Source organism: Dipodomys merriami, unplaced genomic scaffold (genome assembly GCF_024711535.1).
Source record: "Dipodomys merriami isolate MVZ:Mamm:240054 unplaced genomic scaffold, mDipMer1.0.p SCAF_1, whole genome shotgun sequence".
In the NCBI taxonomy this organism is placed as follows: domain Eukaryota; kingdom Metazoa; phylum Chordata; class Mammalia; order Rodentia; family Heteromyidae; genus Dipodomys; species Dipodomys merriami.
Window position 1 is genome coordinate 13,549,388 of NW_027202270.1, and position 21,822 is coordinate 13,571,209.

The 21,822-nt window shown below is 44.8% G+C and overlaps 1 protein-coding gene across 1 annotated transcript in view; it reads right to left on the reverse strand.

Moving 5' to 3' along the window:
• Positions 1–21,822, reverse strand: part of Sgpp2 (sphingosine-1-phosphate phosphatase 2) — an 89,671-nt gene that overhangs the window by 11,910 nt on the left and 55,939 nt on the right. The window contains exons 3-4 of the mRNA XM_070016102.1: positions 12,827–13,006; positions 11,372–11,461 (exon numbers count right to left, since the gene is read on the reverse strand). Coding sequence (XP_069872203.1) covers positions 11,372–11,461; positions 12,827–13,006 — 270 coding nt within the window. The remainder of the gene's footprint in view (positions 1–11,371; positions 11,462–12,826; positions 13,007–21,822) is intronic.

The window sequence follows — 21,822 nt, forward strand, 5'->3', positions numbered from 1 at the left end:
GTTCCCTCGTTAAATCTTACTGTCACCTTCATTCATCAATGAGTGGAATAACTTTTTATTTAAGGCCAGGATAGAGACTTGAGCTCAAGGCCTGGGCGCTGTCCCTAAGCCTTTTTGCTCAAGGCTAGTGCTCTATCACTTGAGCCACAGCTACACTTTTGGCAATTTTTAGAGGTTAATTGGAGATAAGAGTCTCACAGACTTTCCTGCCCAGGCTGGCTTTGAACTATGATCTTCAGATCTCAGCATCCTAGGTTTCTAGGATTATAGGCATAAGCTCCCTGTGCTCATCTGGAATGAAATCTTTACCACATTCATTCATTTTATATTTGGAATAGAGTTTTAACTTTACCTTTAATCCATCCTCTGGCAAAAGGATTACTATTGAGCACTTATTCAGATAACTAAATATTATAAACGAAAATACTGTCAGAGGATTACATTACCTATTCCATGCAAATACATAATTTTTCTATATACTTTTCTTCAATATGTTTTAAATGGGGCTGGTGGGTAAGAAGTAAACAGGACAGAGATTATGTTCCTTAAAGTGAAAGCATCGTCATATGCTTTTATAGTACCAGTATTAACTAGAATGATATTTAAGTTTGCTCTGTATTTCTAAACTCTTTTTTTCCACACAGTGTGGTTTAAGACTAACCACTGGCTTTTCTTGGCTTTATAGACTCTTAACAAGTCCGGACAGTAGAAAATGTACCAGATTTCCCACCCGTAATTCACATGAATACAAACAGTTCAACTATAATGAGTCATGGGGCTTGTCGGGTCAGTGAAATTATGACAGTAGATCAAACAAGTTTGCAGGCAGGTTATAACATTGTTTTTGACAACTACTAAGCAGCTCACGAGAGCAGGGAGCCGGAAGGGCAATCTGCTAGGAGACACAAAAGACGCTGTCAGACATCTAAGTGTTGTGTCTGAATGGGCAGAGGGGCCTCTGAGCCACAAGAGAACCGAGGAGAATGCTCCATGTGATAGAATCGTCACGCAGGCCCAGGCAAGCTGCAATGCAACTGGCATTATCCTAGCATCGGCTGGAATGTGTGTATAGACTGTTTGGGTGCTTTTATTTACTTCTTTTGTTGCGGGGTTGCAAGTCCTGGGATTTGAACTCAGGGCTTATGTGCTGTCCCTGAACTGTTCTGCTTAAGGCTCTACCATTTGAGATACAGCTCTCTCTCTCTCTCTCTCTCTCTCTCTCTCTCTCTCTCTCTCTCTCTCTCTCTCTCTCTCTCTCTCTCTCTCTCTCCCTCCCTCCCTACCTCCCTCTCTCCTTTTGGCAATTAATTGGAGATCAAAGTCTCATGGACTTTGCTGCCTGGGGTGGCTATGAACCATGATCCTCAGATCTTAGCCTCCTGAGTAGCTAGGATTACAGGTATGAGCTACTACTGGGGCCTGGCTTGGTGTTTTGTGTTTTTGTTTTGTTTGTTTAGGACTGTACTTGTATTCAAATCTAATAGGCAGCTCTTTAAATGTAGGTCCTGATTTTACATGTTTAGCATGTATAAGGCTCTGGGTTCAATCCTCAGCACCCAAAAACAGTCATGTTAAAAAGCATTTTGGAATTATATCAACTAAATAACCATGCTAGTTTACTTAACCCCTCTGTGTCTATTTGTAAAATGGTATAAAATTAGGATTTCCTCTAGGGTTGCTGATAACTAACTGCTCTATGCTTAGAATGAAGTACTACTTAAACATGCATTTAAGCCAGTCACTAGTGGCTCATGCCTGTAATCCTAGCTACTCAGGGGACTGAGATCTAAGAATCATAATCTGAAGCCAGCCTGGGCAGAAAAGTCTGTGAGACTCTTATCTTCAGTTAAATATCAACAAAGAAAGAAGTAGAGTACTAGCCTAGAGCAAATAAAACTGAGGGACAACACCTGTGCCCTGAGTTCAAGCCCCAGGACTGGCGCGCATGCACACACACACACACACACACACACACACACACACACACACACACACACACACACACACATGCACACGCACCCCATTTAATATATAGTATGCAAGGTATCTATGCAGTAACTACAATACTGGGAAAAATCAAAGAGCTCAATGCAGGATGCACTGCACCCCTGTACTAGGATACTTGATGCTGAAAAAGATGCCAACTGAATCCATCCACAGATTCAATTTCATCTCAGTGAAAAAAATCCAGCACTGGAGAAAAGGACAAGCTGATTTCAAAGTTTACATGAAATACAAAGTGCTAAGAATACCAAAGGTAATTCTAAAGGAGAACAAAAGTTGGAGGATCTTTAGTGCTGACAAGAATTCTTATGACTAGGCTGCAGTAAATAAGACTGTGGTACTAGCAGGAAATGAGTGGAAAATAATAGAGGATACAGAGGGGGAGTCCAGGGGCACTTGATTTATGACACAGTAAGTGGATAAAGGTTCATCCTTTCAGTAAACGCTGCTTAGTAAACTGGACCTTCTTGAAGTACAAAATAAATCACAAAATCAATTCCAAGACTTCAGATATAAATAAGAAAATGACATAAAACTTCTCAACTATAAAAATAGAAGAATTACTCCATGACCTAGTAGTAGGCAAAAATACTGTATTGCTATAAGGTAAAGGATACTATAAGGCAAAGACTCATAAATTAGACCACATTAAAATTTAAAACTTGTGTGTAAGTCTGTAATCCTATCTCCCTGGGAGGCTCAGATCTGAGAATCCAGCCCAGGCAGGAAGGTTTGTAAGACTCCTAGGGACAGCTTCTAGGCCCTGAGCTCAAATCCAGTTCTGGCACAAAAGCAACTACCACCAAAGGAGACAATAAATACAACAAAACACCCCCCTCCCCCCAGTGTTTTCACCAAAAGACAACACAAAGGAGTGGAAAAACAAGCTACAAAATGGGAAAAGAAATTCACAGTCAGTACATCTGACCTACAACTTACCATTAAATCATTAAGGCAAAGACAAGAAGCCCAGCAGGGATGGGTAGCCAGGTGCTGGTGGCTCATGCCTGTAGTCTTAAGGACACAGGAGGCTGAGATCTGATTATCACAGGTTCAAAGCCAGCCCATGAAGGAAAGCATGTGAGATTCTTACCTCCAATTAACCACCTGAAAACTGGAAAACTGGAATTGGAGCTATGGCACAAAGTGGTAGAGCACTAGCCTTGAGCAAAAGAGCTCAGGGACAGCACCCAGGCTGTGAGTTCTAGCCCCATGACCGGGGGGTGTGGGGGGGGAGACAAGACAATTGGACATCCCACAGAAATGCCAATAAAATGTCAAAAGGGATTGAGTATCACTATTTGGAGTAACAGAAATCAAATGAAGTGCTATGACATGCCCACAGGACAGCTAACACATAAGTGACACTAATAAGCGCCGACAAGGCTGTGTTGAACTGGAGAGTCTACACGGTCCCCTGGGAAGCGCAGAGGTAATAATAGGTACCAAAGTTGGGCATATGTGCATCTTATGACACCATTTCTACATTGGCTCTAAAAGGTGTGTAAAAGGAAATTTAGAGCAGCCTTGTTTAGAACAGTCTCATATTGGAACCAAGTCATCTGCACTCCAGTAATAGAAGGAATGAAATATGGTATAGTCACACTCTAAATAACGTTGTGTAATTGGACACTATGCAACATGGAAAGTGGGTGGTGCCTATGGTCTCAGCTTTTTAGTAGGCTGAAGTGGAAAGATCACTTAAACTCAAGACCAGCCTCCTGAGTGCTGTGATCGTAGGTAGGTGCTATCACCACACTGTTCTAACAGTTCCTACGCTTCCTTCATTTCACTATGTCTCTCTTTCTGTCTTTTCTCTCTTTCTCTCTATCTGCCTGTCTTCCTCTCTCCCTCCCTCCCTCCCTCCCTTTCTCCTTCCTCTCTCTTTTCTTTTTGAAATGAGTATTGAACCTAGGTTTTATATATGCTAAGCTCATGCTACCACTGAGCAACACCTCAGCCCTTGTTTGATTTATTTGGGAAAAGTGGGCACATTTTCACCATCACTTTAAGCACTCACCAGGCTTCTTGGCAGTCTGGGGTTTGAGATGCCTGGTTTTTCTCACCTGCTTCCCAGGAGTTACCTCAACTGTCCATCTCAGCCCCTTGAGCCCTTGCTGTAGCTGGAGGTCAATTCCCCCCACCCCCAATCAGGCTCAGGATGCCCCACCCATCCTTAGGCTGCCACTGGGCCCTTCCTGTATGCAGTGTACTCTGGGAGTCCATGTAGCTCATATTTACAGAATAGATGAAAACTGTACCTAGCTGTGGCTTTGGGGGGAAGGTGATTAAAAAAAATTAATTTGTCAGCCAAGCTTCAGTGGCTCATGCCTGGTAATACTACTCAGGAAGCTGAGATCTGTGTTTGAGATCTAGTTCGAGGCCAGCCCAGGCAGAAAAGTTCATTAGGCTCCATTTTCAAAGTAATCATCAAATGTTAGGGCTGGAGGTATGTCTCATGTGGTAGAGCACCTGCCTAGTAAGCATGTTGAGCGATAAAACCTCAGTATTGATAATAACAACAACAACAACAATAAACAAATTGGCCTATGATTGTTAGGACTGCGTATATCAGACCATCCTCACTGGACATTGGGCTAAGCCCTAACTTTGCCCAGAAGCATGGTGTGCCATGCAGTGTTTTCGTAGATCATCCCAGAATGGCTCTCTGACATCTCCTATGGTCATTAAGAATGATTTGTGTGTATGCATGTGCTGGTGCTGGGCTTGAACTCATGGCCAAAGCATTGTCCCTGAATTTTGTGCTCAACGCTAGTGCTATACCCTTTTGAGCCACAGCAGCTCTTTCTGGCTTTTTGGTAATATATTGGAGATAAGAATCTCACGGACAGGGCTGGGAAGGTGGCTCAGTGGCAGAGCACTTGCCTTGCATGCCTGAGGCCCTGGGTTCGATTCCTCAGCACCACATAAAGAAAAAAGCCGGAAGTGGCACTGTGGCTCAAGTGGTAGACCATTAGCTTTGAGCTGAAGAGCTGAGGGACAGCACCCAGGCCCAGAGTTCAGGCCCCACGACCGGACCCAAAAAAAAAAAAAGAATCTCATGGACTTTTCTTCCCCGGCTGGCTTCAAACCATGATTCTCAGCTCTCATCCTCCTGAGTAGCGAAGATTACAGGTGTTAGCCAATAATAATTGGCTAGGCATTATATATTTTGTCTTTAATAAAGCATCTTTAAGCATAATGCATATTACTTTTGAAACCAGAGATGAGTCTCTATATTTTTCTTTTTACAAAATATATAAAGATATTTATCCCTGGTATGAAGAAAAAACAATGGGCATTGCAAGGTGGTGACTGATTTCAGAAACACACTCAGGTCCCATTCTATCTATCTAACTCCTTTCACTGGGCCTACCAGATAAGTTTTGTGTTACACAGTTATATTATAATGCAATTATGATTACAACTGGCTCTTTCCTTCCATTAAGTAAGGTACTTTAAAGTAAGTTCTTGAGTTGTTGGTTGTTTTTGTTTTTAAAGTGGTTACAAAGAAAATGAAGAAAATACCAGAGATGTTGTCATCCAAAGCTAGACACTGTTTTATATGGCTTGCTGATAATTTAATATTTGAGACGTCTTTTAAACATTCTCCAACTCTAACCAAAACGAATGTAGTACTTCAGGGAATATAGAGAGAAGTAAGCAAATAAATACTTAACATCTACGTACTTATTCACAGATTAAACTAACTGGGGACAGTGAAACTGAAGAGCATTTCAGCAAGTTTATGGTCAAAATTACAGAACATTCAACATTCGTTTATATTTTCTCACTAATCTGCCAGCAAAAAGTCTGGCTAATTTTACTGTTAATATATTCTGAATGATGGTTTTATCTGTCAAAGGGTTTAAAATCGTTTCTGTGTATGGAATCACGCAGGACATCACAAATACAGAATGACAAGCCTTCCTAATTTGCTGTCACCATCCTCCCACAAACACAAATACAAACATACTGTCCAGTTCTAGAACCTTCAGAAAAACAGTGGAAAGGCTACAATGTTGCTGTACATGGTATACTCCAGTCTGCCTTCCTGTGATAAGTGGAGGTGGTTTATTTAGGAGAGCTGCCTTCCTCTTTGCCAACCCTCCTCATCGGAGGCCTTTTATGAGGGCCAGGAAAAGAGGTTAGGCCCATAGTGGCGTGGTGGAGGGAGCATCTGGGAAACAGCCCCAGAGCGAGCATCTACCATGGGGAAGCGCAGAGGCGAGCTCTGGAAAGAGGAGCGTGTGTGTGTGTGTGTGTGGATGGACGTCTAGTGAAGATCACAACCTTGGGGTCCACTCTCCCAATGGGTCCCTGTACCACGACCGCACGCTTGTGAAAACCAAGGGACCTCCCTTTCACATTAGCTGGCGTCTGCTGTTTGCCTGCAAGAAGACTGACCAGGGCAGAGGGTGACCGCTTGGGAAGTGGGTGAACTGACTGGACTCTTTCCAGTCCCTGTTCTCTGCACCATCTTTGTAGCTCCCGAGGGTGGCTCCCAGGACTCCATTTCTTCTCTTTGGCCTGTCCCCCTGCCAGTCTCTTGACCCCAGGCGTGCGGGAGTCTAACGAAAGCCTCATCTGCACATGCTGGAGTTCTGTTCTGAGAGGGCTGCTGGGAACCAGGCCACGGGGGCCAGGCCACAGCAAAGCTGCTGGCACCTTGGGCCACGCGAGGCCCTAAAATCAGGAGGCACATGATGGGGCAGACAGGTCTGCTTCTCATCCACTGCCTGCACGGACTATCTTGTTTGGCCCCCCGAATGATGGCATAGTCTCAAAGAAAGACACCGCCTTCCTGAGACCCAGCCGTGTGACCTCCTTGACCAGCCTCTCCAAGATGGTCCTCCCTTTCCTCCTCCTGCTACTCCCCTCCCTCAGCCCTCCCCTCCTTTACCCCTCCCCTCTCTCCTCCCTTCACCCACTTGGCTTCTTCAAGCCAAAAGAACATGAAATTGTACACCAAAGAATTAAAAAAAAATTGATTGTGCAACCCATTGCAGTCTCTGAATGCTTTCACTGTCAGAAATTAATGTCTTAATAAAAACTAGCTGAAGCAATATAGAACTTTGTTTTCCCCTAAATGTCAGCCCAAGAACCAAGGTAGTCCCAGGTGTGTTGCAATCTGCTTTATTACTACTACTGCTACTAATGGTAATAATCTTTGTGTGGATCCTAGGTCCTGAACTAAGGGCTTGAGGACTGCCCCTTAGATTCTTTGCTCAAAGCTGGTTGGTGCTTCACCATTTGCTCCACTTTTGGCTTTTGGGTTATTGTTGTTTGGGGTTTTTGCTGGTTAATTGGAGATAAGAGTCTCACAATTTTCCTGTACAGGCTGCCTTTGAAGTAGATCCTTAGCTCTCAGCTTCCTGATTAGCTAAGATTACAGGCATAAGCCACTGGCACCTAGCTTAGCTTTATTATTTAAATTTTTATTCTTACTTTTTATTTTTTATTTTTTGCCAGTTCCAGGGCTTGAATTCTGGATCTGGGTGCTGTCCTGAGCTCCTTTCGCTCAAGGCTAGCACTCTACTACTTTGAGCCACAGCTCCACGTCCAGCCTTTTCTATGGTTCTTTGAAGATAAGAGTTGCCTAGGCTGGCTTCAAACCATGAACTTCAGATCTCAAAATCTTTTGAGATAGAGTTTTGCTAAGTAGCCTAGGCTCGCCTCAAACGTGTGATCCTACCGCCTGGCTTTCCTAAACATGCGGATTGCAAGCATGTACCACCCCACCTGGCCGCGCTCCGCTTCCCTTGATTTCCATGTTTAGAATAACAGCAGAGATCTTCCAGAGGTGAGTTCTAACCCAGCCAGAGCTCAGGGCGACCCCTCCACGCGTGAAACTGCACCCTCAGAAACCATCTCCTGGTGCTCGTGTGAGAACAGCTTGGAGATATTGAATATTGAGGAGCCAAGAGTGACTCAGCGTGGCGGCTGGCAGGCTGACAGCGCTGCGGGCTGGCCTGGCCCACGCGTCCTGTGTGGGCGCTGATGATGGAGAGGCGTTCCCCCGAGGCTTTCCCCAGTGGGTGTGGCCAGGACGGTGACACAGCTAGGCAGAGCCAGTGCGCCCCAAGCTCGGTCTGCTGGGGCCGAGCACGGCCTTGACACAGGGCTGAGGAAGGCACTCATCCTCCTGGGGAGACAGCAAGGCCCGTCCCGGGGTGGGGGGGTTCCTTCCACGCCTGCAGAGCACAGCAGCTGTCCTGGGCTGGCCCGTGGGCCTGAGCATCGCGTGCAGTCAGGGGTCAGTGGAGTTCATGACCTCACCCCAGGGGCGCCTGACACACCTGCCCACACCTTCCACGCGGGTGTGAACGCTCAGCCGAGTGCCAGCACCCCACGCAAAAGGATTATTCCATCAATGCAACCGACAATACTCAGCCCTAGCTGCTCACTAGATCAACCAGGGAGCTGTCTACACCGCTGGCTATAGAGTGGGGCTTGCTTCTGGAGCTTAAATTCACACACACACACATACACACACGTGCATGTGTTACACACATATGTTCATATATACATGTAAGTGTGTATATAGCTCACATGCATATCTATTCATAGATATGTCTATGTGTATATATGTATGCACATGTATATCATATCTTGCATGAATATGAATATTCATATATATAGGAATTCAAATATATATTCACATATTTGTGTGAACTTATGTGGGTGTGAATTTAATCTCCTGATTATAATATATATGCATAATACTACAAATAGATAAATACACATAAGTTTTTGTTGGAAGTGGTGGTTGTGGGGCTTGAACTCTGGGCCTGGCACTGTCCCTCAGCTCTTCAGCTCAAGGCTAGTACTCTACCACTTGAACCACAGCGCCACTTCCGGTTTTCTGGTGGTTAATTGGAGATAAGAGTCTCACGGACTTTCCTGCCAGGGCTGGCTTTGAACTGTGATCCTCCAATCTCAGCCTCCTGAGTAGCTAGGATTACAGGTGTGATCCACTGGTGCCCAGATGAAATAGGTTCTTGTTCTGTGGTCCCAGCTGGCCCGGGACTCATTATGTAGCCCAGCTTGACCTTTAAACTCTTAATCTTCCTGCTTCAGCCTCCTGAATGCTGTGATTACAGGTATGGGACACCACTCAGGCTGTTATTTTTAAGTAGATAGTTCAGTGGTGTTAATACGTCCATATTACTCTGGCATCCTCACCTCACCCATCCCCAGAGCTCTTTCCATCTTGTAAAACTGAACCCCTCTCCTCATTCAACAGCACCTCAAGCCCTCCTTCCCCTCACCCCTGGCTGTCACCATTAACACCTCTCTCTCTCTCTCTCTCTCTCTCTCTCTCTCTCTCTCTCTCTCTCTCTCTCTCTCTCTCTCTCTGTTGGTGTCAGGCTTGAACTCTGGGTCTGGGCGCTATCCCTGAATTCTTCAGCTCAATGCAAGCACTCTACCATTTGAGCCACAGTGCCACTTCGAGTTTTCTGTTAGTTCATTGGAGATAAGAGTCTCACAAGGACTTTCCTGTCCTGGCTGGCTTTGAACCACAATCCTCATATCTCAGGCTCCTGAGTAGTTAGGATTACAGGCGTGAGCCACTGGCACCCAGCTGGCTTTCTGTCTCTTAATATGACTCCTCAAGATTCGTTATACAAGGAGATGAATCCAACATTTGTCATTTCATGACAGATCTATTTCACCTAACAGTGTATCAATACGTATTTATGTTGTAGTATGCATCGTAATGCCCTTCCTTTTTAAAGGCCGAATAATATTCCCTTGTCCTTATCTGTTACATTTTGCTCACCATTCATTCATTCATGGATATGTGCTTGGGTTGCTTCTACTTTTTGGCTGGTGTGTGCAATGCTGCTATGAACTCAGGGTCTGCAAATACCTCCAGAGGTATTTCTAGGCGAGTCCCATGGGATCTGAATAGGCTGATAGCATTCTAAGTGGCGGTGGCTCCCTGGAGACTGGAGTGTGGGTGGAGACAGGTCACCTGACTTGGCTCAGTCCAGCCGCTCCCTACTCATAGCATGCAGCACATACAATTCTCAGTGGCTCCCTGCCTCCACCCACGGCATGGACACCCAGGACGGGATGCGCTTGCTTCCCTCCATTATCATCTTCCAGGTCTGGCTGCCAGCCTGGCCCCACAGGAGATGACTAAGCTGCTACTGAATAGAGGAGATGACTAACTCAGGAAATTACCCTCTACCACTTGTAGCAAGCAACCATTTTCTCTGCCACTGGAAATCATGGACCAGTGTGTGTGTGTGTGTGTGTGTGTGTGTGTGTGTGTGTGTGTGTGTGTGTGTGTGTGTGTGTGTGTGTGTGTGTGTGTGTGTGTGTGTGTGTGTGTGTGTGTGTGTGTGTGTGTGTGTGTGTGTGTGTGTGTGTGTGTGTGTGTGTGTGTGTGTGTGTGTGTGTGTGTGTGTGTGTGTGTGTGTGTGTGTGTGTGTGTGTGTGTGTGTGTGTGTGTGTGTGTGTGTGTGTGTGTGTGTGTGTGTCCCCGGTTGTGGGGCCTGAACTCTGGGCCTGGGCACTGTCCCTCAGCTCTTCAGCTCAAGGCTAGCGCTCTACCACTTGAGCCACAGCGCCACTTCCGGCTTTTTTCTTTTTGCTTATGTGGTGCTGAGGAATCAAACCAAGGGCCTCAGGCATGCAAGGCAAGCGCTCTACCACTGAGCCACCTTCCCAGCCCTGTTCCTGAGCTTTTTTGATCAAAGTTAGAGCTCTACCACTTGAGCCACAGCTCCACTTCCGGCTTTTTGGCAGTTGGTAAATTGGAGGTAAGAGTCTCCTGGACTTTCCTGCCTGGGCTGGCTTCAAACTACAGTGCTCAGATCTCAGCCTCCTCAGAAGCTAGGATTACAGACATGAGCTACAGGCACCAGGCTCCAAGATCTTTATGAGAGACAATTGTGTGTGTGTGTGCAGGAAAGCCTGGGCGCCAACAGTAGATTAGGACGAGGTGGTGAGGGTGTCTGTGGGGCCTTCCTTCTGTCTCTCCTAGTCAGAGCCTCCAAAAACAGTGGCCTCAAACTTTTGACCTCCACTCACTGAGTTATTAGCAATACAGGAACACACGGTGTTTTTCTTTACTATTTCATCACTATTATTATGCATGTACCCTAATGTAATAACTGCTTAACTCATTGACCTAGGAAAACTCTAATTAAATACACAAACAAAATTTTTGAGACAGAGTCTTGGCTGTGTAGCCCAGACAGACCCTGAAATCTCTATTCCTCTGTCTCTACTCACTAAGTAGCCAGGATTACAGGTGTCTGCAACTGTACCAGTTGGCAAATACATTTATAAATAAGCAAAAGGAGTCACACACCGATCCAATGTTACTCAGAGATCTTCCCCTCTCTCATCTTACCAGGACCGTGTGCATCCCTGTGTAGATTCTGCTGAGACACACCAAGGTGGAGACCAGCACAGCCGTCATCAGTCCCAAAAGAAAAGGGTACTTGGGAAGAAGAAAGAAAAAAGACCATGAGATCACCTGCACATGGGTATGAATTGAGGTCCTAGTTGAGAATTCACTGAGCCAGAATCACTAGTTTAGACATCCTACATCAACAATCTGATCAACCTGAAAATATTTTAAAAGTAGACAAACAGAAGAAAGAGGTAGGGAGAAGATGGAGAGGAATACAGTACTGGGAAGAAGTTTCTCTGGTTGCAATATAAATTAACACACAGAACTTGGCTTTCAGACTTGGCAAAAACAACTTGGGCAAAAACAAATTATGAGCCATCCCCGCCATCTCAATCAATAAAGCTGGGCACAGTGGTAGACACCTGTCATCCCAGCTTCTTAGGAACATAAATTGGAGGATTTGGGTCCAGACAAGCCTGGGCTTACTTAGGAGACCCTATTTGAAATATAACCAAAGCAAAAGAGACCAGGGGCATGGCTCAAATGGTACAGTGCCTGCCTAGTTAGTGTGATCTGGGATCAAACTCAACAGAATAAATAAATAAAGCAGAGCTTTATTTTAGTAATAACTTTTTAAAAAGATTTTACTCTAGTTGGCATCTAAGCAGGTATACAGTAAAATACTTCTATTTTCAGCATTTATTGATCCTCCGACATTGAGATAGTTCTGAGACAAAAATAAAGGAATCCTCATTTTTCAGTTGATCCCTATGGGGCAGAGGCATTGTGGGAAGGTAATTTGGAGCACAGTCTTTTCTGCCTTGGGCGTGGGGAGTCTGGCAGAGACTGAATGGAATCAAGGAAGCTTGGTCGTTTCTAGGCCTCAGCTCAGAAACCCTTGGTGCGGCTTGCAAAGCAGGACAAGTTTTGACTTCTGACTGTCCAGGTGGTAGCTGGGGTATATTTTTCCCAGGAGGGGACAACGCCCAGGCTCCTGGGACTACCTGAGCTGTGTGTCTCATCCTGTGATGCTACGGATGGCCATTCCCGCTCAGGTACAACAAATGACATGCTTGCATAGTTGTTTATTTACTATGTAGTGCCAGTGCTGGAGCTTGAACTTCAAAACCTTGTGCTCTGGTATAGCTTTTCAACTCTATCATTTCAACTCAGCTCTGCTTCCAGCTTTTTGCTGATTAGTTGGGAGATAAAAGTCTCTTAGATCTCAGCCTCCTAAGTAGCTAGGATTACAGGCATGAGACACAGTACCTGGCTGGATTGCTGCATTTCTGAGGAAACTGTGATCAGTGGGATTTAGGCCCCTGTGAGTCTTTCCTTTATAAACCTTCACATTCCTTGGAGCAGCTTTTGGAGCCATTTCTGAGCTGTAGCTCTGTTTGCCATCCTGGGACCGGGTAGTAGCACCCCTCCCAGAAGAAAGGTCCCCCTTACCTGGTATCTGTCCATGGTAGTGATGAGGAAGGTGAAGGAGATGGCGGTGGCCGCCATGGCATGGGTGGATGGCATTCCGAATTCTGCCACAATTCTCTTTTCTAGTTGTACAACAGGAGGCGAGGAGGGTCGAGGCCACTTCAGGATGCTCTTGGCCACCTGGCCGACATACATCACCAGCTGTAAAGCCACCAGCAGAGGTCAGTCCAGCCAAGTAAGGAAAGCAAGGGAGTCTCAATGCGCTAGATTTCCTTGGGGCTACCCAGTTTGTTGCTGACTTCCTTTCTCTCCCACTTACTAAGAAGTCTTGTAAGATGATGCTTTAGTTGGGAAAAAAGAGAATTTTGTTGTTGTTGTCGCTGTTGTTGGTTATAGGGCTCGAACTCAGGGCCCAGGCACTGTCCCTGAGCCTCTTTGTGCCCAAGGCTAGCGCTCTACCATGTTGAGCCACAGCTCCACTTCTAGTGGTTAATTGGAGATAAGAGTCTCATGGGGACTTTTCTGCATAGGCTGGCTTTGAACCATAATCCTCAGATCTCAGCCTTCTGAGTAGCAGATTACAGTTGTGAGTCACTGGCTCCCAGCTTGAGATTTTTTTTTGATTCCATAGACAGAATCTCTGATCAATGAAAATAGGATATTCTCACATCTGTTATGTATGTTAAGCAGCTGTGTTACCTACACATACACTTCATAGAGGTGTCAGGCACTATTCCCAGGAGCTGACAGGAATGAACTGTCTTCATTCAACAACACATGAAGACTGTGGACCCACTGTACAGATGGGTAAACTGAGGACAGTGCATGTAGAAGAGCTGGAATCAGGATTCAGGAAGTTGGGCCTCTGAGATTGGGCTTTAAATGATCATGTGATGCTTTCTTCACACTAGGTTGGTCTTGCACTAAAGAAGGTGGACCCCAAAGTAAATGCTCCTATGCAGATCTGTTTAAGCTGCCAATAAGCACCACGGGGACTCCTCACAACCAAAGAACATACCAGGTTTAACTGAACTGCATTCAGAAATCAGGAACATTGGGAAAATAAACTGCAGGGCTGCTTCCAAACCTATGAGAAAGACTAAAATTTGCTCAAATGAATCTGTGTGTGTGTGTGTGTGTGTGTGTGTGCGTGTGTGTGTGTGTGTGTGTGTGTGTGTGTGTGTGTGTGTGTGTGTGTGTGTGTGTGTATACACATGCATGCATGCCTGCCTGCCTGCCTGCCTGCCCATGCTGGGGTTGAACCCAGGAACTGAATGCTGTCCCTTAGCTTTATTATTCAAGGCTACCACTTGAGCCACACCTCCATTTCCAGATTTTTGCTGGTTAATTGGAGATTAGGTTCTCACAAATTTTCCATGGATCCATGATCTTCAGATCTCAGTCTATTGAGTAGACTAGGATTACAGTTGTGAGCCAGCTGTTCAAATGAATTACTATGAGGCCATTAATGAAGAACTGACTTCCCTTCTTTTAAACAAATAAACCATGTTAAAAACTCAATATTTGATGTCATACTCCCCCCCCTGCAAATAGTACCATTCATTCAAACATGAACAGCGCATTCTCTCAGCAAAGCATTTATTGTTTCTAAGAGAGTTTCAGGGCCATCCATGGTTGATGAAGGAGAAAAGGGTCATGTCTTTACCTTTGCAACTCCTTTCATGGTCTGAGCACTGGACTGCACTGGACTGTTTCATTTACAGATTTAGAGATGGGGGTCTCTCACTATGTTCTGGAGATTCTCCTGCCTCAGTCTCCCGAGTAGCTGCGATTATAGACACACACCACCAAGCTCAGCACTGCGGCGCGTTCTAATGCAGGAACTCAAAGGCATCTCCAGGTGTGTAGATTCTGTTTCAGACAGTAGAGCTTCCGCCCTTGAAGCTGGCCAGGTGCTATGTGCACAGTGAACTCAGCACAGCCCTGCTCTGTGTTTTTGCATACGTTGGTCTATCACAGCTTTAATCATGAGATTTCTTGTCTCACCGTGACTGTATTGATCCTTCTAGAGGATCAATAGTGCTGAATGCAGGAGGATAATTTGAAAACAATTTGGATTAGCCAGCCAGATCACTTTAGGAGTTCCCACATCCTAATGCTTTCTTTCCATGCCCTGAGTTACTGGTTAATTCCTAGCAGTGTCACCCCCGGAGGGGCCGTGTCTGGGTTAAAACCAGCAACCTGTGTCTGGGCACAGCAGGCCAAATCCACAGGCTGTGAGTTCCAAAGCGGGGGGGATTTCTAATCAGACTTTGAAATTTAACCTTTTCATCATTCCCTTATTACCAGGAAAGAGACTTTTGGAGATCAGCTCCCTTCCAGCTTGCCCCTCCCTCTCCTGAACCTGTAAAACCATACCCAGGTGTCTATTATCTGGAAAGTTGAAAAATGTGCCAATACTACTGCATTCCAGGGAATTCTTAGGAGCTGCTTGCAAAGCATTTCTTTAGTTCTGCCCTTTCCTTTACCACCAACATCAACAAAACATTACAGGGAGAAATGACTAAACCTGTTGCACCCTCAAATGTGTAAAACCCTTCGAGACAGGACACCAAACTGTAAAGTGAAGACTGATTGGGTAACTGTCTTTTGACCCAGTTTAATTTCCTGGAAGCTCATGAGTTCCTTTGGCTTCCTTTGTATTTTGCCTCCTGAGTTTGAAGGATGTTTTTAAGAATTAGGATGATGTGTCCATTTCATTTATAAAATAGTGCCTAGGCATTGCTTCCGATGGGCAAATGTCAAATAACAAATGGATTGTAACAACGGCTCTGTTGAAAAAAAGAATGAAAATAGAGCTAAGGCTTGCAAGTTCAAGGAAAGAAAAGCACTGTCAGGATGTTGAGTCTCAGCCATTGCTGAATTCAGGCTGGTGAACCTATGGTGTGCCAAGTTCTATCAGTAAGGAAAACAGCCACACAACAGAAATTTCATTATATTCAAAAAAGCTTTGAAAAACATTATCCATTGAATCATATTGGATCATGCCCAAGTCTAGACCTTGAATACTCCCCATAGTCTTGATAGCCAACCTCTGGCACTATGATGAAGTAATGGAATCTTTAGGAGGCAGAGCCTAGTGGAAACAAGTTAGGTTATTGAGTTGTATTTTTAAATCAGGGGACAGACTGGGACTGGGGCTTGAACTCACAGTATAGGCACTGTCCCTTAACTTTCTTGTCCAAGTGGTAGAGCTTTACCACCTGAGACATACATAGCTCCACTTCCAGCTCTTTGGTGGTGAATTGGAGAGTAGAATCTTAAACTTTCCTGCCCAGGTTGGTTTTGAACTATGATCCTCAGATCTCAGCCTCTTGAGTAGCTAGTATTACAGGCATGAGCCACTGGCGCATGGGAACACAAATATTGTTAACAAGGTTTCAATCTACAATGGAGTTCCCAAGACTCTTACCACTAGTGTACTCTGAGGGAAGATTAAATTTTAGTTTATGTGGAACTTTATCAAGAACCTGATCAGCTTTGGGACAACTGGGTCATCAGTGCAAATATTACTTATTATATTTGATATGACAGCAAAGCATGAGGTGTCTCTGCCTGGGAAAGTTGGCTTGCTTTCTCCTTCAAACTATAAAATATTCTACTGAAGACATATCTAAAAGGTAGTAGGAAGCCAGACATGAAAGATCATACACTGTATGCTTCCATTGACATGAATGGGAGAGCAGGTAACGCTGTGGAGGTAGAGAGTAGCTTAATGGTGGCCCAGGGCTGGTGTCTGCATTCTGAAATAAGGGATCAGGAGGACCTGGGTGCTGCTGGCTCACACCTTTGTAATCCTTCTTCTCAGGAGGCTGAGATGTGAAGATTGAAGTTTGAAGCCAGCTTGGGCAGACAAATATGAGGCCACTTCATTCCAATTATCCAGAAAAATCAAAGCCAGAAGTGGAGGTATGGCTCAAGTGGTACTACACTAGCTTTGAATGGAAAAGCCGAGAGCACGAGGCCCTGAGTGCAAACTCGGTACTGATATATGCATACACACAGACACAGACACAGACACAGACACACAGACACACAGACACACACACACACACACACATTATTACTATACCAGAAAAGAACCATTTCTCCATTTAGTTCTCAGTTAAAGAGTATAATGATTAACTAACTCGTTTGGCTTATCCTAAATGAAGGACTTTATATTATTGAGAGGCCCTTCTAGCTAAAGGGACTCAATTAAGTCTATCATCCATCACCCTCCTTTGGGCTGAGGCCCCAGAATCTGGCCATAAAAGCAAAAGTGCATGAGGTGGCAACCCAGGAAGCAATTACAGATCATTCTGACCCTTGGCAAAGCGGCCAGGTCCCCTGCATGGTACCAAGAGATGGCAGAGGGACCTGGTAGATTTTGGGGAAGAAGAATGAATCAATTTTTCTTACTTCTGTCCTGTTGGCCAGATACATTAAAACATGAGTAGACAGAAAATCCGGTTTACTAGGTAGTCTCTCCTGTTGATGCCAAGCAGACAAAGGGCCGAGTGACCGGATCCTGTCAAGAAGAAACCCACTTCACATCCTCAATCCCCTCAGCAGGGCTGGCTGCGCTCACAGGAGCTGGCAGAGACCTTTTCTGGTTGTTACAACCTGCAGAGACGGCTCTACCCGCCTGACACGTCTCCATTGTAGCAGGACTTTACTTTATATACTAGCATAAGTAAAATCTAAAGTGCTTTGTAACCAGAAATAACACTAGTGCTAGGAAGGCAGCCACAGAAATGTTGAAGCAAATCCACGCATTTATTATGCACACTGCAGATTGCTACTAACACCTCCCACCCTGTCCTCCTCCCCACAGAGCTACGAGAAGAGGCTAGAACCAGAGCCTCTGTGGGATCCCAGGAAGCACCAAGAGACTATTTTCAGATCACACACACACACACACACACACACACACACACACACGTGCACTTTGTTAAAAAAAAAATTAGTGTCTTTCTTTCTTCTATAGCCAGAGGCTTTGGAAGTCCACCATGAGGGAAAACAAATGCAAGAGGTTCACTGTTAACTACCAGGAATGTAGCATGTCTACTCATGGGATTATTTTTCAAAAAAGTCAGAAGTTATTTCTTTCGTTCTTTAACATTCCAGAATCTAGAAAACAATGAGGTTTAAAGTAAAGACCACCTCTTCTCTATTAGTTCATCCTTCCAGCACCAGCATAGCTGGGGTTCTTCACCACGCCTGTCCACTTTTCTTCTCACCTTAGAATCCACACTGCTCTAGGGTTTCCTATCTAGCTTCAGGAAATGAATTAAAAGCAGTTCTTGCTGGGCACTGATGCCTCACACCTGTAATCCTAGCTACCCAGGAGGTTGAGATCTGAAGATTGAGGTGCTAAGCCAGTGTGGGCAGAAAAGCCTGTGAGATTCTTGTCTCTAATAAACTACTCGGAAAAAGCCAGCAGTGGAGCTGTGGCTTAAGTAGCAGAGCACTAGCCTTGAGCAAAATAAGTTCAGGGATCACACCCAGACCCTGAGTTCAAGACCCAGGACTGGTACAAATAACAACAACAAAGCAGTTCTTTGTGAAGTTGAGCCTCTAGAATATTTCCAAATAATCTTCACAAAGAACTGAAAGGACAAACTCCATTCAGACTTTGGGCATTATTTTAATTCTTTTTCCTTTCAAATCCAGGGTTCTTTGCTGTATGTGTCGCCAGGGTTGGTGTGGATGTATGGGTGGGTGTGGATTTGTGTGAAGGTGAATCACTGAGAGAGACAATTGTCATTTCTAACTGATAAAACGACTTCTGAAGCACAAACACAGAGCAAACATATCACCAATGATGTTCAGAAAATGGGTGTTTACATATCCAGGTCCTATAGAAATAGGTAAAACAACTAAAAGCACAAATAGCAGGTGAGAAACACAAAGTAAAATAATTAACATTTTCTTGTTTGCCCCAATGCTCCCTTTGCCAAGTTCAGATCAGCTTCTGAATTATTTTGGTCAGCCATGGATTTTGAACTCCAGGCCTGGACACTGTGCCTGAGGTTTTATCTCAAGGCTAGTGCTCTACCATTTTGAGCCACAGCTCCACTTCTGGTTTTCTGGTGGTTAACTGGAGAGAAGAGTCTCACAGACTTTCCTGCCTAGGCTGGCTTCAAACCTCAGTCTCAGATCTCCCCGTCCTGAGTAGGTAGGATTATAGGTGTGAACCACTGGTGCCTGGCTCCACAGGGTCAGGGGTTTGAGACAGGAACTTGCTATGTTGTCTAGGTTGGCCTTGAATTCACAATCCTTCTGCTCAGATGGGGTGATGTCTAGCTTTTGAAGACATTATTTTAATGTTCACAAATGAGAAAACGGATGTATGAGATGAGATCTTTTGTCCATAATCATGCCTGGTATGGAGGAGCTAGACATAAACTTAGAAATATTATTGTCTTTTTACCCCCCCCCCCCCCCCATCTAGGTAGGACCTGGTTTACTTAGCACCACCTCTAAGTCAAGTGAGGCCATAAATCATGCATGAGACCAGACAGCTTTCTTTCAAGTACTCCAATTCTCCAATGCACTAAACCCACCTGGAGCTCAATTGAGGACACTGGGCCACAGGCCCTTGGGGCTTAGCAATTAAGATGTCACATCTGCTGAGAAAATTACCAAGTGCTTATCTCTTCCATCCCACCAATGAATCACACAGAAGGCAGGAACCAAAGTCTTCTCCACACCTGTCACTGGATGGGTGTCACATTCAAAGTATCCATTACCAGTGGAGGTAATGGATATCTTCAGTGCTAGCAAACAAACATAGGACACATACAAAAACTAAAACCAGTCATGAGCTCATGTGCTTTCAACAAACAAGGATCACAACAAGCCATGATGACTAATCAGATTCATGTTAGGATGAAAGTGAACAAAAAGAAAAGCAAAAGGCTCTAGCAGTGTGTTCTGCTCCCATTTGCATTTTGACACATAGATTTCCATAGTCTGAAGGTCAATGGGAACAGGGCTGGCAAAGCCATTGGCGTGTGGAATGGGGATCTGGAGCGGCCAAGCGTCCCACTTTACATGCTGTGCCTCATGTGCTGCTTGAGCTTTTCATGCAAAAAACAAACAAACAAAAAGAAATATTTGCCAGTCACAGTTGCCAAACAGCCTTGGACTTCTGGAGGCAAAAGTAGCCTCCCTGCCTAGCTTTTTAACACCGTCAGGCTTAGAGAATGAAGTTCTTAGGTAGATTGTGTGTAGGCCTCCCCTGGGGTCTTTCCTGTGGCCTCCATCAAGCTTGGAGATTTCTCCTGTGCTCGATCTGTGCCCCCAGATCACTCTGCCTGATGTGCACAAACTACCTTCCAGATTCCACCCCCCCTCCGCAACCCCACAGGCAGCCGTGTTACCATTTCTTTCATCTTGCTCTTCACATTGTTTTACTCCCTTCTAATGAGACACTGGTGAAATCAGGGTCTGATGTCAGTTACATTTAAAAAAAAACATTCCATTCAAGATGTACATATTCAAACTAAAAGAAAACCCTGTTTTTACATTCAACACTTTCAGCACTTCAGGAATTAGAGTTGTACTTTTTACAATTTATGCAGTTACTTGTATTCACTCTCTTCATCCGTTGTGTCTAGTTACAACCTACGGTGGCTTTTATCTCTCAGGCCCTACAGTGAGCCTGGGTGTTGTGTTAAGGGATGTATGGACCCATGGATGGACAAATGTAAGCAGGAAGTACACAGGCATCTCGCACTATACAAATTCTTGTCTGCTGAAATCTGAAACTCAATATATCTAAATAAAATTTTAGAGAAATTATTTGCTGATAGAACTCATATAATGGGCGGAGGGTATAGCTAGCCCACAAGTGCTTGACTAGCACGTGCAAGGCCCTGGATTTGATCTCCAGCAGTGCAAAATAAACAAAAAACCCAACCAGCCATACTTCCAATCACCTGCAAAATAACACCACCACCACCAATAAAACCCTGATGCTACTTGCTATCAATTCAAGAAGTAAATAATTTTGAGCACCATACAGCCCTTGATGTCTCCAACCTTGCTATTTGGACTTGGTCTTAAGTGTAATACTTTCATTTTCATGTTCAAGACCATGCAGCTGACTCAGCAACTCTTTACTTCTTTCTTGTGCAATACCAATGACCTCTTCTATCTATAAAAACCGTATTGAATGGACCAGCCTGTATTTGCTACCTAGTTAACACACTGCTTCCAAAAAGGATATAGCAGAACTCCTTTCTTGCTTTCAACACTATGGACTTTCAACAACTATTCAGGAGTAATTCTACCCTGGACAGCTAGATGCAAATAGAGACAATAGCATTCCAGTTCTGTTTTCAAGGAGTAAGATTTTTCCATGATGAAGTGGGGGTGATGCAGGACTAGACACATCATTAAGTCCTTAGTGATCATCTCCATCTCATTTAAGGCTAGCATTCATTCCCCAGAAAGATAGAACCAAAGGCTAATCATCCATACATCTCTGGAATGGGAGAAGCAGGAGATGACAGCTCCTTCAAGATTGCCAACCAAGCCAGCGTGGTCCTCTGGACTATGTAGAACAATCCAGCACCGCAGCCTGTACCACCACCGCTCCCAGAAGTCATGCTGAGCAACTCCTCTGGTCGGCCATGGAGCAGTGCCTTGCCAAGCTATGTGTGAGGTCATCTCTAAGTCGAATGGGAAGCCCACTGCATGTGCAACCACTTCTAACAGCAAAAGCCATGGTGACAATTGTACAGGCCCTAAAGGGGTTGTTTGATAAAGCTCTAGGATCTCAGGTTTTCTGTTTGTTTGCATCTGATTCCTTCACAAATGCCCAAATCATTGATCTTCCCTTAATGTGGCAAGGGATTTCACACTGGACCAAATGCTGAGACCCATCACCAGTTATCCCCAGACTCAGGTCTACGTGTTCTTTGTGACAACCGTTGCTAGTCCTTTTCCTCATTGGCACACACGTGCCGGCGGGGGAGGGGGGAGGTTGGGGTGTGTGGGGGGGTGCA